This window comes from Schistocerca cancellata, chromosome 6 (genome assembly GCF_023864275.1).
Source record: "Schistocerca cancellata isolate TAMUIC-IGC-003103 chromosome 6, iqSchCanc2.1, whole genome shotgun sequence".
NCBI lineage: Eukaryota > Metazoa > Arthropoda > Insecta > Orthoptera > Acrididae > Schistocerca > Schistocerca cancellata.
This window is the reverse complement of record NC_064631.1, coordinates 405,101,002-405,116,110: the sequence shown is the minus strand read 5'-3', so window position 1 is coordinate 405,116,110 and position 15,109 is coordinate 405,101,002. Positions and strand designations below refer to the sequence as shown.

General features: G+C 39.8%; 1 protein-coding gene across 1 annotated transcript in view; it reads left to right on the top strand.

The window, feature by feature from the left end:
- Nucleotides 1-332: 332 nt before the first annotated feature.
- LOC126190853 (Golgi phosphoprotein 3 homolog sauron) overlaps nucleotides 333-15,109 on the top strand; it is a 43,381-nt gene continuing 28,604 nt past the window's right edge. The window contains exon 1 of the mRNA XM_049931442.1: nucleotides 333-669. Within this exon, the coding sequence (XP_049787399.1) occupies nucleotides 475-669 (195 nt within the window). The 5' untranslated portion in view covers nucleotides 333-474. The remainder of the gene's footprint in view (nucleotides 670-15,109) is intronic.

Below are 15,109 nucleotides of genomic sequence, written 5' to 3'. Positions count from 1 at the left end.
CTAAATGCGAAAAGTAGACGTCTAAAAACAGTTACTATTAACCTACATCATCAAACTACAGATTTCAGTACCTCTTCTGAATAAAGCTCTTCGTTCCAATTGCCGATCCTTACACTTGAGGAATACTTTGGTCGATCCATAATTTTGATAAAAAAGAAGGCTACCACTTCTGACAAATATGTAAAGCCTACATTTCAAGAGTGATGAATATTACCAGCAAAACAGCCTAATCGTCTGGCGTCCAAGACAGCTGATTTTTGTTCGTTGTTGCCTGGCAACGAAAATCTCTACATCCCTTGCAGTGCATTCTGGGTTCAAGGCTTCGTAACATCAGCAGCCGCCATATTTGTTAGACGTAAAGGAGTGTGTAGAGAGTGTTACACATGTCAACAGTAGACTGATGACGTTGAACAGCTAGTAAGCTCTCAGTTGCCGTACAACACCTACAAAATCTTCAACAGACAATCGCTAGAAATGCATCGAGGTGATGGACTTGTGCAGAGACGGAATGTGTCTCGTGAAAATGGAGAAGGAGTGTCAAGAGATAACATAGATTCAGATGACAAGAAGTCGGGAGACCGAGATGACGACTTGGAGGATGGAGATTCGAAAGAAACAAGACTTACTCTTATGGAGGAGGTTCTGTTATTGGGGCTCAAGGATAAAGAGGTGATTAAACTGTGTGTGTTATATCAATATGCTATGTTAAGGGACAGCTAATGAGAAGTTCTGATTAACTTTTCAGTGCGATAGCAATCTTAAGTTTACAGTGAGAGTCACCATCACACTTCCCAGGCACTCATTCGTTTTCAGTTTATGGTGTACTAAGTGGTTATTAGAAAACAGTAAGTTTGGCGGAAGTAACGAAGTTATGGCTACTTGCTTATTACGAAGCATGTGTAATGTGCGTATTGCGTTAGCTTAACGCTGTTGCCTTCTTCGACGTTCGTTAGTATAGTCTTCATGTATAAAGCATTTCACCAGACATTTTTGCTTTGCTGGGCAGCCATCTAAGTCTCATCATTGTGACGAAGATTATATTTCTTCCGTAAAATGTTTCGTGACAGGCCACATGCGTGTGTGACATTAATTCTGAGGGGGCGGGGAAGAAATTTGCTGGACAGTTCTGTATGTCCATGTTGTGCTTTCAAAATCGAGATAATAGATTTATTGGTTAAAGGAGTCGTTGTCACATGAGTTGCACACCATACGGATTTGAGTAACACAACCAATGTACAATTATATTCAGAAAACTGGTTAGCAGAAGAGTGGCATTAATGTCGTAAAATTGGCAAAAACGATTGCCCACGTTTCGATATTGCTGTGCACTACATTTTCGAACTTTAGTATTATGGAGTTGCTTTCCTTGCGTGCCCTGAAATTGCTTCTGAAATACGTTACCAATGAAAACGAAATGTTAATTTCACTTCGGTAGCTAACGGGTATTTACGTAGATGAGAGGCACAACTTAAGGATTGATGAGTGAGCCTGTCAACTCTTGGGTGAACTGCTTGGTGCATGATATATTGGTGCAATGTATCATGACATACTCGCGCATTTTCCATGAACATTCTGCATTGTGGAATGGGAGGAAACTGTAATATGTGCTGCAAAGAGAAATACTTTTTGCCACGCACTTAGGTGGCTTACAGAGTATGGATATGTTACGTAGAATTGGTCAGAGCAGTTAACCAGAACTTCTTGTGCAAAAATTGTTTATTCTGATTTCACCACTGCTATAGCTTTTGAGTACTGGCACTCTTTATTCTGCTTCCTACTTGTACATAAAAACTGGTCTTCTATATAGAAATGGTGATGTTTCAGCTACTGTCTTCTATATAGAAATGATGTTTCAGCTACTGTTTGTCAAATAGTGTACACTTAAACCCCAACATGTGTATGTGTTCATGTGTAAAGTTAGCACCAGTTTAGATTATATTGCTTAAAAACGGAGTTGGGCATTCTGACTACTGCTACCAGTATACTTGTTCCCTCATGAAATCATCCATTACAGTTCAGAAGGAATGACTACATTACTAGAAAAAATGACATTGATTATGCCACATTAAGGTTGTCTTTAACACAAATGCTGCAACCAAAAGTTTTGATCACTGACTGGTGCCCATTGATAAAAAATGTCTGATAAACAAAACAAATTTGAAAATAAACTGGAAAAATTTCTCTTTGCCAACTCCTAATCCATTGAAGAATTTCTGTTATTGTACTGTGTAGGCTAAAAGCTGGTGGGTAGGAACCACTACATAATTGACATCTGTATGTTTCATGTAAGCATATTTACAAAATAATTTGACTTGTTCCACTTCATAACAATTTATCACACAAAGGATTCATGGAACATGAAGCTACCAATAACACTGCAGAAAAGTATAGCATGTGCTGGCTCTATAGCCATCACAACTAATTTACCACCAGATCCCCTTCCTGAGGAGATGCATTGCATTACGTTTGAAACAGAAAACCAACAGCAGAAACATTGTTTTACAAAGACAGATACAATGCAGATGGTCATTGTTTGAGTCAAAAGACATTTATAATAAATGAGTAACTTATTTCTGTAAGGTAACATATTCACTTACATTGTAGAAATACTTCTCAACAGGAAAGATTTTAACTCGGCTCTAAAAGCCATTTCCTTCTCCAATCTCTTTATGAGAGTTGGGAGTGCATTATAAAGAATGACACCAAGTGGTTCACTTGTTTTATATGGTGGGAACCACAGGTGTGAGTATTATAAATGTGGTAATCTTGAAATCTTAGTCCCAACATCAACTTATATTTGTATATGTGAAAGAAGGGTATAAAAACCAAACCTAGTTTTTTAAGTAGGGGCTTGCAGTAAGCTCTAGCAGAGCTACATGACAAGATTTGAATAGCCCTTTTCAGCAATGTAAAGATTTCGTGTAATTGACTATTAATTTTATCCCAGTAGAGTATTCCACAAGCTATAAGGGGCAGGGGGTAACCAAAATAAGCCATTCTAGCTCTGCCAGAAGAAAGTAGTTTAGAAATAATTCTCTGAGAAAAGTATGCAGAACTGAGTCTCTGGAAAAAGTTCAGTTCAGTCTTCCCAATTTGTCTTGATCAAGATGCAATCAGAAAAGTTATGGGCAGTCGTATTTCTGCCCAGCACCAGTTGGAGATCTTGGTTTTGAGTTACCTTCTCAGATTGAATATAATTTGTTTTCTTCACATTAAGGTCAGCCTGGTGGCACTGATTTTATAATTAGAATGCACTGCTGTAGAATATACAACATGTGATCTATTTTGCAAACTTCTTGTTTTCTATCCATTTTGTACCCATTGCTTGCAGCTTGAATGTGTACAGAAAATTGCAATAGAGATCAACATAAATATTTCCATGCTTTTTATTGCTCATGAAAACCACGCATTGCATGTTGTACCACCACACAGCAAGACCTTCAGAGATGGTGGCCCAGATTGCTGTACACACCAGTACCTCTAATACCCAGTAGCACTTCCTCTTGCATTGATGCATGCTTGTATTCGTCGTGGCATACTATCCACAAGTTAATCAAGGCGCTTTTGATCCAGATTGTCCCATTCCTCAACGGCGATTCGGCGTAGACCCCTCAGAGTGGTTGGTGGTTCATGTCATCCTTAAACAGCCCTTTTCAGTCTATCCCAGGCACCTTCAATAGAGATCATGTCTGGAGAACATGCTGGCCACTCTTGTCGAGCGATGTCATTATCCTGAAGGTAGTCATTCACAAGATGTGCATGATGGGGGCATCCCTGAAGACGAATGCCTCGCCATTATGCTGCCGATAGGGTTGCACTATTGGTTGGGGATGGCATTCACATATCGTACAGCCGTTACTGCGCCTTCCATGACCACCAGCGGTGTACGTTGGCCCCACATAATGCCACCCCAAAACATCAGGGAACCTCCACCTTGCTGCACCCACTGGACAGTGTGTCTAAGGTATCCAGCCTGACCGGGTTGCCTCCGAACACGTCTCTGACGATTGTCTGGTTGAAGGCATATGCAACACTCATTGGTGATGAGAACATGATGCCAAATCTGAGCGATCCATTCGGCATGTTGTTGGGCTCATCTGTACCAAGGTGCATGGTGTCTTCGTTGCAAAGATGGACGTCGGGAGTGAAGTTGTGCATCATGCAGCCTATTGCACACATTTTGAGTTGTAATGCAATTTCCTGTGGCTGCACGAAAAGCATTATTCAAAATGGTGGCGTTGATGTTAGGATTCTTCTGAGCCATAATCCGTAGTAGCCATTGGGTGGCCTGAGTGAGGCATGTCATTGACAGTTCCTGTCTCTCTGTATCTCCTCCATGTCCAACACCATTGCTTTGGTTCACTCAGAGATGCCCTTGTTGAGAGCCCTTCCCAGCACAAAGTAACAATGTGGACATGATCGAACCGCGGTATTGACTGCCTAGGCATGTTTGAACTACATACAACACAAGCCATGTACTTCCTCCCTGCTGGAATGACTGGAACTGATCAGATGTCGGACACCCTCCGTCTAATAGGCGCTGCTCTTGCATGTTTGTTTACATCTTTGGACGGATTTATTGACATCTCTGAACAGTCAAAGTGACTGTGTCTGTGATACGATATCCACAGTCAATGTCTATCTTCAGGAATTCTGGGAACAGGGGTGAATCAGAACTTTTGTGCATTTCATGTGTGTAATCAAACGCTGTTTCTGTATGTTAGGTTTGAAAGCCATGATGATTATTATTCAGCAGATTATTTAAGTACTTAGTGATTTGCTTTCCATTAATTTTTCAAGTACTTAAGAGAACGCTGACAGGAGTTAAAATGGCTGATAATTCTCAAATTTATTCCTATTACCACTCTTGACTTAAGGTGTCCCTTTTGAAATTTCTAATCTGTAGGGAGGGAGGCGAGGAAGGGGTAGGGGACACTCAATGAATGATAGATTTAACAACGTGAGCCATGGGCTTTGCAAATATGTGAAGCAGTGTGGCACTGGTGCATCATCTAAACCTGCTGACATTTTGTATTTGAGGCTTTTAATCACCTTTAGTACTTCGTGTTCACTAGTTGCAGCTAACTTCATGCTGTATGCAAGTGTATAATACCCAAGTTCATCCTGATTTGCGAAATTTAAGATGCATGTTTGGGAATCATTTATAAGGTAGTCATGTATGTAATTTTACTGCACGGTTTCACCTTTTACAATGTCTGACATAGACTGGGATTTATTGCCTGACATTCTTATTGTGCTATTGTTCGATCTTTCCATTTGAGAACTGAGTGTTATTAAAATCCTACAGGAAAGTTTAATGCCTTATGTAATCCAGGAAATAGATTTAGTTATCCAACACGAATGCACTCTGGTCAGTTTATTCATAAAACACATTTCAAAATTGGATATGAATATTGAAGAGAGATCATCATAAGCATTGTTAGTACCTGATTGTAAATGCACTCCTAACTGTCAGGATTTATTATTTAGGTTTTAAACAAAACTAGCATTTTTTTCCACAGAAAAATTTCTTCTGTAAGAAACAAGAATGTCCCTTTCTGTCACAGATGTAGCTGGAATTGTAAGGATGAGGGGCATTGTGATCAATCATTTTAAAACTCATAGAACACCACAGAAAAGAGCAACTGTACAGCTACTTCGAGAACAATAAACTAATTTCTTCTTTGCTATATGGCTTTAGGCCCTGTCTATCCACCACTGAAATTGTGAAATCGTCTGTTATGTCAGATGTTTGAAAATATTGTGTCTTACCCTCCTTCATCTGAGCAAAGCGCTTGACACTATATGAGATGATACTTCAATATTGTTTGTGTTTTCCATGTGTTCGTTGGAGCACTTATGCAAATACCAAAATGGTTCCTTATCATGGCCACAGCTGACCACCTGTCCTTTCCCCATATTTTGTGTCCTGTCTTTATAAAGTGTGGTATGTATGCTGTGTTTCGTATATTTTGATCTTTTGATTTGCATTATATTGCCTTGATTAATTGAGTATCATTGAGAGATGATCCTTGAATGAATCTAGGTGAATAAAACAAAAATAACTCTGAATTTGAACAAAATGGTGTCAAGGTCAGTTATAGTATCTTTAATTGAATCATATTTCTGTTAAATAAATGTTGATAGAGTGCCCTGTCAGTTATGACAGGAATACTGGGAGATTCTGTCCTAGATCCTTTTCTTTTTCTACTACAAATGAATGATCTCTCTAGTTCTTTGCTCTAAAAGCCAGAGATATGTGCTGATGATATAACACTTTTAATGACTGATCAATGTATAGATGAAGTGAAAAGGAAAACAATGACAATAGTTGGTAAGTCTGCACAGTGGCTACACTGAAACATAGTAATATTAAACAAAACTGGAACTATATACATATTTGTCCATAAAAAAAGCACTCTGTCTTCAGGCCACAAGTGGCCCACCAGGAATATCTGGCAGGCATGTCATCCTCTGCTGAGGATGTGGATGGGAGGGGTGTGTGGACAGCACACCACTCTCCCGGTCATTATGATGGTTTTCTTTGGCTGGCGCCACCACTATTCAGTTGAGTAGCTCCTCAATTGGCATCATGAGGCTGAGTGCACCCTGAAAAATGGTAACAGCATGTGGCAGCCTGGTTGGTCACCCACCTAAGTGCCTGCCATGTCCGACAGTGCTTAACTTTGGTGATCTGACGGGAACTGGTGTATCCACTACGGCAAGGCTGTTGCCATATTTGTCCATAAACTGGGTGAAAAATATGAGTGTAAATCTGTCTAGCTACTAAGAATTCATTCGTAACCACAATTGAAGTGGAATGTACACATGTATACAGAGCAGTTGTGCATTGAACTATTGCAAGTGATGCATTTACTATGCAAATCAAACCCAGAGTCAGTAAGGAACATCTTCTATCTTTGTACTATTGCTTCCACACTCACTTACCATATGGAAATATCCTATGGGGCAACTCTTCTATTGCAAAAACAGTGTTGTGTGTGTAAAAAAAAGGGGGGGGGCAGTGAGAACAATTACTAGAATTACAAACATTCATGCCAGCCACAGTTGAAGAAACTAAAAATACTAACTACACTTTCCTTTTACATTTAATCCTATCTCCTCTCAATGAAAAATCAACCAGAAACTTTAGTTTGCAAAAGTAAGGTCCACAATTAAGGAATAGAAATAATATAGATTTAGAATGCACTAGATTAAATAAATATGCCAAAATAGTTTTACATATACTGGTGTAAAGCTGTATAATAAGGGATGATCTGATGGAATTACATTCTCTTGGAGACATATGACTCTCATCTTTATCTTCGATAAGGACAGAAGCTGAAGCAATGAATTAAAATTTGTGCCATTACGTACAAAGCTGGGGTGCTATTCCAGTGTTGGAGAGCCTCAGCAATTCATATGATTTAGGAAGGGGAAAATGGGCTGAAGGGGTGATATGAATGCTGTGTAAGGGGGGGGTATTGGAAAGACCATGCAACTGTGCCAGCTACAGTTCTACATTGGTGGTCATCAGCATATCTGCCTAATAAGCAGGCTACCTGGGTTCAAGTCCAGGCCATGGCATATATTGTAATTCACTGCTTCAGCTTATGTCCTTATCGAACAAAAGTTGCCATTCAAAGGCCATACAGTCCAGAATTGGTACTTCGGCTGGGCAAAATTGCCATGATCATGGAGGCAACCATCTCACCAATGAACTAAGTTAACGGTACCTGTTTGGTAAAATAGCGTGGTTGGCTGCATGAAGAAGTCCGTAACTGTCTGCTGCATATCCTCATCCCGCAGGAACTGTTGACCCTTCAAGGCCTTTTTCAAAGTACTGAAGACAGAGTAAGCCCATGGCAAAAAGATGAAGGCTATACGACGGGTGCTATTGTCTCCCATTTGAGTTGGGTGAGGCTGGCCTCCCACATTGAACAGCATCTTCTGTCAAATTGTGACTGGCTCAGGACTTGATCATTTCACAGTGGTGGTTATTGACAGACATGCTACTCCACACACATTTTTATTCTCCAGTATATGTCTGCCGATGTTTGTCTTTTGATGCCAAAGAAAAGAAAAAGCATGTTGGTCCTGTTTGGACGCATGTGCTAATAACTTCACCATAGTTCACATTTCAGCATTTGCTGCACACACATCAGAAAAACACAAATACTACATAAATGCCTGGCCTACACATTGGTGAATGTATTTGTGCATCGGAGTTGCACTACATTGCGTATATGCTGCAGGAACGCCCTCAAATGGAAACTTTTTGAGCAGCCCTTGCATGAACTGCCCTGACAATGTGAGAGCTACCGTACAATGTCTTTGAGGGATATATACATGGAACCTACTAATCAACCGCTATATTAATGAGGTTCAAGGTGTGCCCCAAAACTAACGAAATATATTTTCTTGCTGTACCCTAAAGGTCACAACATGGTTGAGCCATTTGAGGTAGATTGCACCCTAGATCAGTCTGCTCTGTGCGCCAGTGGTGTCAGGATTGCTGATTTAGCCACCTCATGGCAGATACTTTGGAAAAATGTTGGGAGATAAAGTTCTGCACAAAACTTGACAAAAAGCTGCAGAAACTCGTTAAATGCTGAAACAAGTCTTCAAGAAATCTGCTTTTTTGTATGTGTAAGTTATGAGATGGATGAAAAAGTTCACAGGGGACCAAGAAGGGGATCCCTCTGCCAGGCAATTAAATGTGATTTACGGAGTGTCTGTGTAGACGTAGAAGTAGATGCAAGCGATGGCCCTCACTCTCATTGTCCATCAACAAGCCAGATTGACGAAAATGTAACTCTTGTGTGGTGGTACTCGATGCTGACCTTCGAATGAGTGTTCAGCTGTTAGGTAACATTTAGAGCATTCTAAAAACATCACTTTGTCTACAAATTGAACATGTGGGAGGTGTGTACTAAGCTGCTCCTCAAACTGTTGACAGATGAGCAAAATGCTAACAGTGTGTTGATCACAAGTGGACTGAAGAAATGTGTGGAAATTGAACAAGATTATTTGAACGATGATGCTACTGGTGAAAAAATGTCTAACTAGAGACAAAGCTCCAGAGTGTTGAATGACACACCCTGGAATCCCTGAAACAGAAGGTGAGGATAAGCAATCCAAATTGAAGGCAATTTTTGATAGTCTTTTTTGATGAGAAGGTTGTGGTTGACAAAGACTTTACACCTCAAGAACAGAGAACTGTTAACACTGCCCCTGTGTGGATATTCTGGGAACATTGTTGTAAGGTGTTACTTACACGCAGAAAGATAGTGGCACTACCTGGCTGCTGCACCACGACATTGTGCCCAGTCACACGTCTCATTGCATCTGAGTTTCTGACAGTGCTGCTACAGCCACTCTGTAGTCCCAACCTGGCTCCGGCTGATTTCTTTTTGTTTTACAAGGTCAAGAACACACTCAAAGGGCACCATTTTGACAGCATTGAGCTCTTCCGTGTGGCTGTGACCAACAGCTTTAAAGCAGATTACAGTTGAGGTCTTTGATGGGGTGTACAGGCTTGGGAGAGTCAGTAGAAAAGATGTTTGTATGCTATGGTAGGTACCTTGAAGAATTATTAACACTTTGTATGGGTACTATTAATAATACCATACTATTAATATATAACTTCTGGGACACATCTTGTAGAATAATTATATAGTAGTATTGTGTCCTAAATCAGTAATGTAAAATCTAAATGTAAACTATAATTCTTAATGTAAACTCGTATTGTATTCCTGCATAAGTGCAGTTACCAAAATTGGTATCATTTGCATGATCAGTGCTTTATGAATAATATGGGAATAAACAATCCTTTGGAAATAAATGCAACAAAGTTACAGATGGCGAGGAAAAGTTAACTGTATGAAGTTAGTTTTGTAATATTTGTTTTCTTTCTCTTCTCTTGCCCTACAAACATGATTTTTGTTTCCTTACGAGGTGCATTCAAGTTCTAAGGCCTCCGATTTTTTTTCTAATTAACTACTCATCCGAAATCGAAACTGGCATTACTTCTTGACGTAATCACCCTGCAGACGTACACATTTTTCACAACGCTATTTTTCACAACGCTGATGCCATGATTCCATGGCAGCAGCGAAGGCTTCTTTAGGAGTCTGTTTTGACCACTAGAAAATCGCTGAGGCAATAGCAGCATGGCTGGTGAATGTGTGGCCACGGAGAGTGTCTTTCATTGTTGGAAAAAGCGAAAAGTCACTAGGAGCCAGGTCAGGTGAGTAGGGAGCTTGAGGAATCACTTCAAAGTTATCACGAAGAAACTGTTGCGTAACATTAGCTCGATGCGCGGGTGCGTTGTCTTGGTGAAACAGCACACACGCAGCCCTTCCCAGACGTTTTTGTTACAGTGCAGGAAGGAATTCGTTCTTCAAAACATATTCGTAGGATGCACCTGTTACCGTAGTGCCCTTTGGAATGCAATGGGTAAGGATTACGCCCTCACTGTCCCAGAACATGGACACCATCATTTTTTCAGCACTGGCAGTTACCCGAAATTTTTTTGGTGGCGGTGAATCTGTGTGCTTCCATTTAGCTGACTGGCGCTTTGTTTCTGGATTGAAAAATGGCATCCACGTCTCATCCATTGTCACAACCGACAAAAAGAAAGTCCCATTCATGCTGTCATTGCGCGTCAACATTGCTTGGCAACATGCCACACGGGCAGCCATGTGGTTGTCCGTCAGCATTCGTGGCACCCACCTGGATGACAGTTTTCGCATTTTCAGGTCGTCATGCAGGATTGTGTACACAGAACCCACAGAAATGCCAACTCTGGAGGTGATCTGTTCAACAGTCATTCGGCGATCCACCAAAACAATTCTCTCCACTTCCTCGATCATGTCGACAGACCGGCTTGTGCGAGCCCGAGGTTGTTTTTGTTTGTTGTCACACGATGTTCTACCTTCATTAAACTGTCGCACCCACGAACACACTTTCGACACATCCATAACTCCATCACCACATGTCTCCTCCAACTGTCGATGAATTTCAATTGGTTTCACACCACGCAAATTCAGAAAACGAATGATTGCACGCTGTTCAAGTAAGGAAAACATCGCCATTTTAAGTATTTAAAACAGTTCTCATTCTCGCCGCTGGCGGTAAAATTCCATCTGCCGTACGGTGCTGCCATCTCTGGGATGTATTGACAATGAACACGGCCTCATTTTAAAACAATGCACATGTTTCTATCTCTTTCCAGTCCAGAGAAAAAAAATCGGAGGCCTTAGAACTTGAATGCACCTCGTATTTGTGAACTCCACAGGTTCACGAACATTTATTTGTAACCTCTAAATCTTCAGTCTGTAAATTCATATTTTTAAAGTCAGATGCATTTTGTAAAGTAGCTACATCTTCGCTTTTAGGAGATCCATATAATATAACTTTCCTTGCAGCCTTGCATTTAATATTTTGTTTCCAGATGTCATTTTTTTAAGTCTGCTCTTCAGCTTTTTCTGGTTTTTTAAAGATTTTTTGTTCAATTCAATTTCTACTTAATACTGATGATTTCTCTCTTTCACTTCCTAAATTTAATTTTTGGCAGCTGTCTTTGGTAAAAGCTAGATATCATCATCTTCTTCTTCTTCAGATGTCCTTCTGTCCTTCAATTGTGCTTGCTTACAGTTCTTTGTTTTTTCTGTTTCTACAGCTCAGAACAGCTGATTTTCTTTATTTTTGCTAGAGTAAGGTTCAGTTGTGCAGTTCATTTCAATAGACAAAGAACCAGCTACAACATCCAGATCATATATTCAAGAATTTGGATAGCTAAAAAAATCTGCTCGCCATGCAGCGGCAGAATGTGTATGTTCTGCCGCCACTTGGTGAGTAGATAAGTGATAAAAGATTGTTGTGCTTGGCAAGCTTCAGGAGCCAGTGGCTCCTCCTTCAGGCGGAAAGGTTGAAGGGGAAGGAAGAAGAGTGAAGGAAATGGACTGTAGATGTCTAATAGAAGGGACAGATTTTACACAAGTCTCCCAGAACTGCAGATCAGGGGAGACTTACCATGCTTGATGAGAAGGAAAGATTCTTTCCTTCTCATCCCGCACAGTAAGTCTCTCCTGACCCATGGTTGTGGGTGACTTTCCCAAAATATACCCCTTTTCCTAGACCTCTCCAGTCCTTTCCCTTCATCCTTCTTCCTTCCCCTTCAACCCTTCTGCATGAAGGATGACCCCCTGGCTCCAAAAGCTTGTCAATCACAACACTCTTTTGTGTGTGTGTGTTCTGCTGCTGCTTGGGGAGTAGATTTTTTTATCTATACAATTAAATGATTGTATCAATAATTTATTGAGATCAACTACTCAGTTTTCTGTGAAATCATATGAATCAATGACTCCTCAAGAAATCCTTAAGCCTGTAGTTCCACTAGTAAAAGTGCACTTTCACTGCCAGTGGCTGTTGCAGTTTGTGCTGATGTTGGTAACACCTTGTGTAATGAATGATGGGAGCTGTGCTCGGTTGGTGGTAGCAAATAATGTTTGTTTGTAATTATTCAGTTGAGAAGGGCACACCACAGAATTGCTGAAGCACCTAACAAGTCTGTATTTGCAGCGAGAATGTCAGATGCAGGAGATATAAATATAAAAAAAAATCTTGCGTACTTCACTTACTTTCATTCTATTATGTCATATGGGATCTTATTCTGGGGTAACTCATCAAAGCTGTCAAAATTTTTTAGTGTGCAAAAATGTGTAATCAGACTCATTTGTGGTGTAAATTCAAGATCATCATGTAGAAACTTGTTCAAGGAACTTGTTATTTTAACCACTGCTTCTCAGTGTATGTATTCCTTAGTGAAATTTGTTGCTAGTAGTATGTGTCTATTTCCAACAAATAGCTTAATACATAGTTTCAGTACTGGGAATAAGAACAATCTACATAAAGACCTTGGACCAAAAAGAAGTCTAATATTCAGGAACACACATTTTCAATAAATTGCCAGCAACTATTAAAAATTTTGTTTCAGATAAAGCACAGCTGAAACAGAGTTTGAAAGAGATGAATATCTTAACAGGGACTGTTAGACCAGCTTAAGTAAAAATGTCTGTTAGATTTTAGTTTTCACTGCACTTGGTCACTACAATCAAGATTATGTATGTTGTTCATGATAAATTTATTGAAAGTGCATAACATTATTTCATTCTGATAGTGTATTAATTCTGTAAGTATTAGCAGTTCCAGTTGGTTGTAATGCATTCACATATTTTGACAATTACCTGACAAATGATCAGGGTAGTGAGTATCATATTCAGATGTTTTAAATTTTTTTATACTCTGACTTGTTCCACACCCATGAGAACCATGATTTTTTTTCCCCCCAATGGACTGAAAACTGAATCTGTAAAAATTTGTAAATAAAGTAGGCTAAGACATAAAAGTAGGTTATTGCAGTGTGAATGTTTATTTTAGCTGTGCTACACATCAGTATATCACAGTAATGGTATTTTCTTGCAAAGAACCATTTGGAAATAGTCATATTTCAACCTCACCTAGGCCTTGAGCTTCCGACAGGCCAGTCTGTTGGCATATCTTGTTTCTTTCATTTGCCAAATAAATAAGAAAGGCAGTGACCTGCCTGAAAAATCATAAAAACCAGGTCGTTATAAGTTATTCTTACACTTCCTGTATCGAAAACAAAGATAATCAATTCATATAATCTGCTGAAAGACATAAAATTCAGTGATCCTAACTGCTCTGTACCCTATCACCTGATTGGCTACGAGTAATGTCAGTGAATTGCCAATACCAGCATGATACTCAATAGCTTCCAACACCATAAGTGCACTTTTACTAATTCCAGCTATATCATTTGCATCCCAACTACTTTGTATGCTTGAGTGCAACCACCCTATAAAATAAATGTTAGCTGCCACATTTGCTTGAACATCAGTCTACTGTTGATATTTTTATATTTTAATAATGTAATAATAAAGCTTACATTCATCTGCAGTGGAAACTTTTCTTGCCTATTTTGGATGATTACAGTTGTTAATGTTGGTATGTGATTGCTGTCAGCCTAATATCACTGCATTACTGTGTGTTAATCTGTGAAATAAAACAGATTTGCAGCAGTTCAAAGAGTCATACCATCTTTTACTACTCTCATGGCTTCGCAGTGTTTTCCTGACTCGCTTTTCGTATAATATGCATCAGTTTTCAGATCCGCACAACTACTCAAGTTTAAAAGAGAGCAACTTACTTTCTACTTATTATTCCATCTGTTGAAATATTATTGTGAAATTATTTATGCTGTCTGGCTGTGCAGTTGAGTGGTGTTATTTACACCCAAGGTTTTGTTGAAACCTGCTCCCATATGGTAGCAATTAAGGTTAAAGTACTGTTTACGTGTTTTGGAAAAGGTGTTCCAAGTGGTATATGTAGGTGCAAAATTTTCTAGTTAATTTTGGGAATAGGTCTCAGTTAATACTGAGTGACAAATATGCACCTCTGAAACCAGAAATGAGCCTTTACTTTTCATACCATGGAAGAGTACTTACTGAATAGCAATCCTTTTTTGGGTAATAATGGAGAGAAACCTATTGTCTACATCTACATCCATACTCCGCAAGCCACCTGACGGTGTGTGGCGGAGGGTACTTTGAGTACCTCTATCGGTTCTCCCTTCTATTCCAGTCTCGTATTGTTCGTAGAAAGAAAGATTGTCGGTATGCCTCTGTGTGGGCTCTAATCTCTCTGATTTTATCCTCATGGTCTCTTCGCGAGATGTACGTAGGAGGGAGCAATATACTGCTTGACTCCTCGGCGAAGGTATGTTCTCGAAACTTCAACAAAAGCCCGTACTGAGCGTCTCTCCTGCAGAGTCTTCCACTGGAGTTTATCTATCATCTCCATAATGCTTTTGTGATTACTAAATAATCCTGTAACGAAGCGCGCTGATCTCTGTTGGATCTTCTCTATCTCTTCTATCAACCCTATCTGGTACGGATCCCACACTGGTGAGCAATATTCAAGCAGTGGGCGAACAAGTGTACTGTAACCTACTTCCTTTGTTTTCGGATTGCATTTCCTTAGGATTCTTCCAATGAATCTGTCTGGCATCTGCTTTACCAGCGTT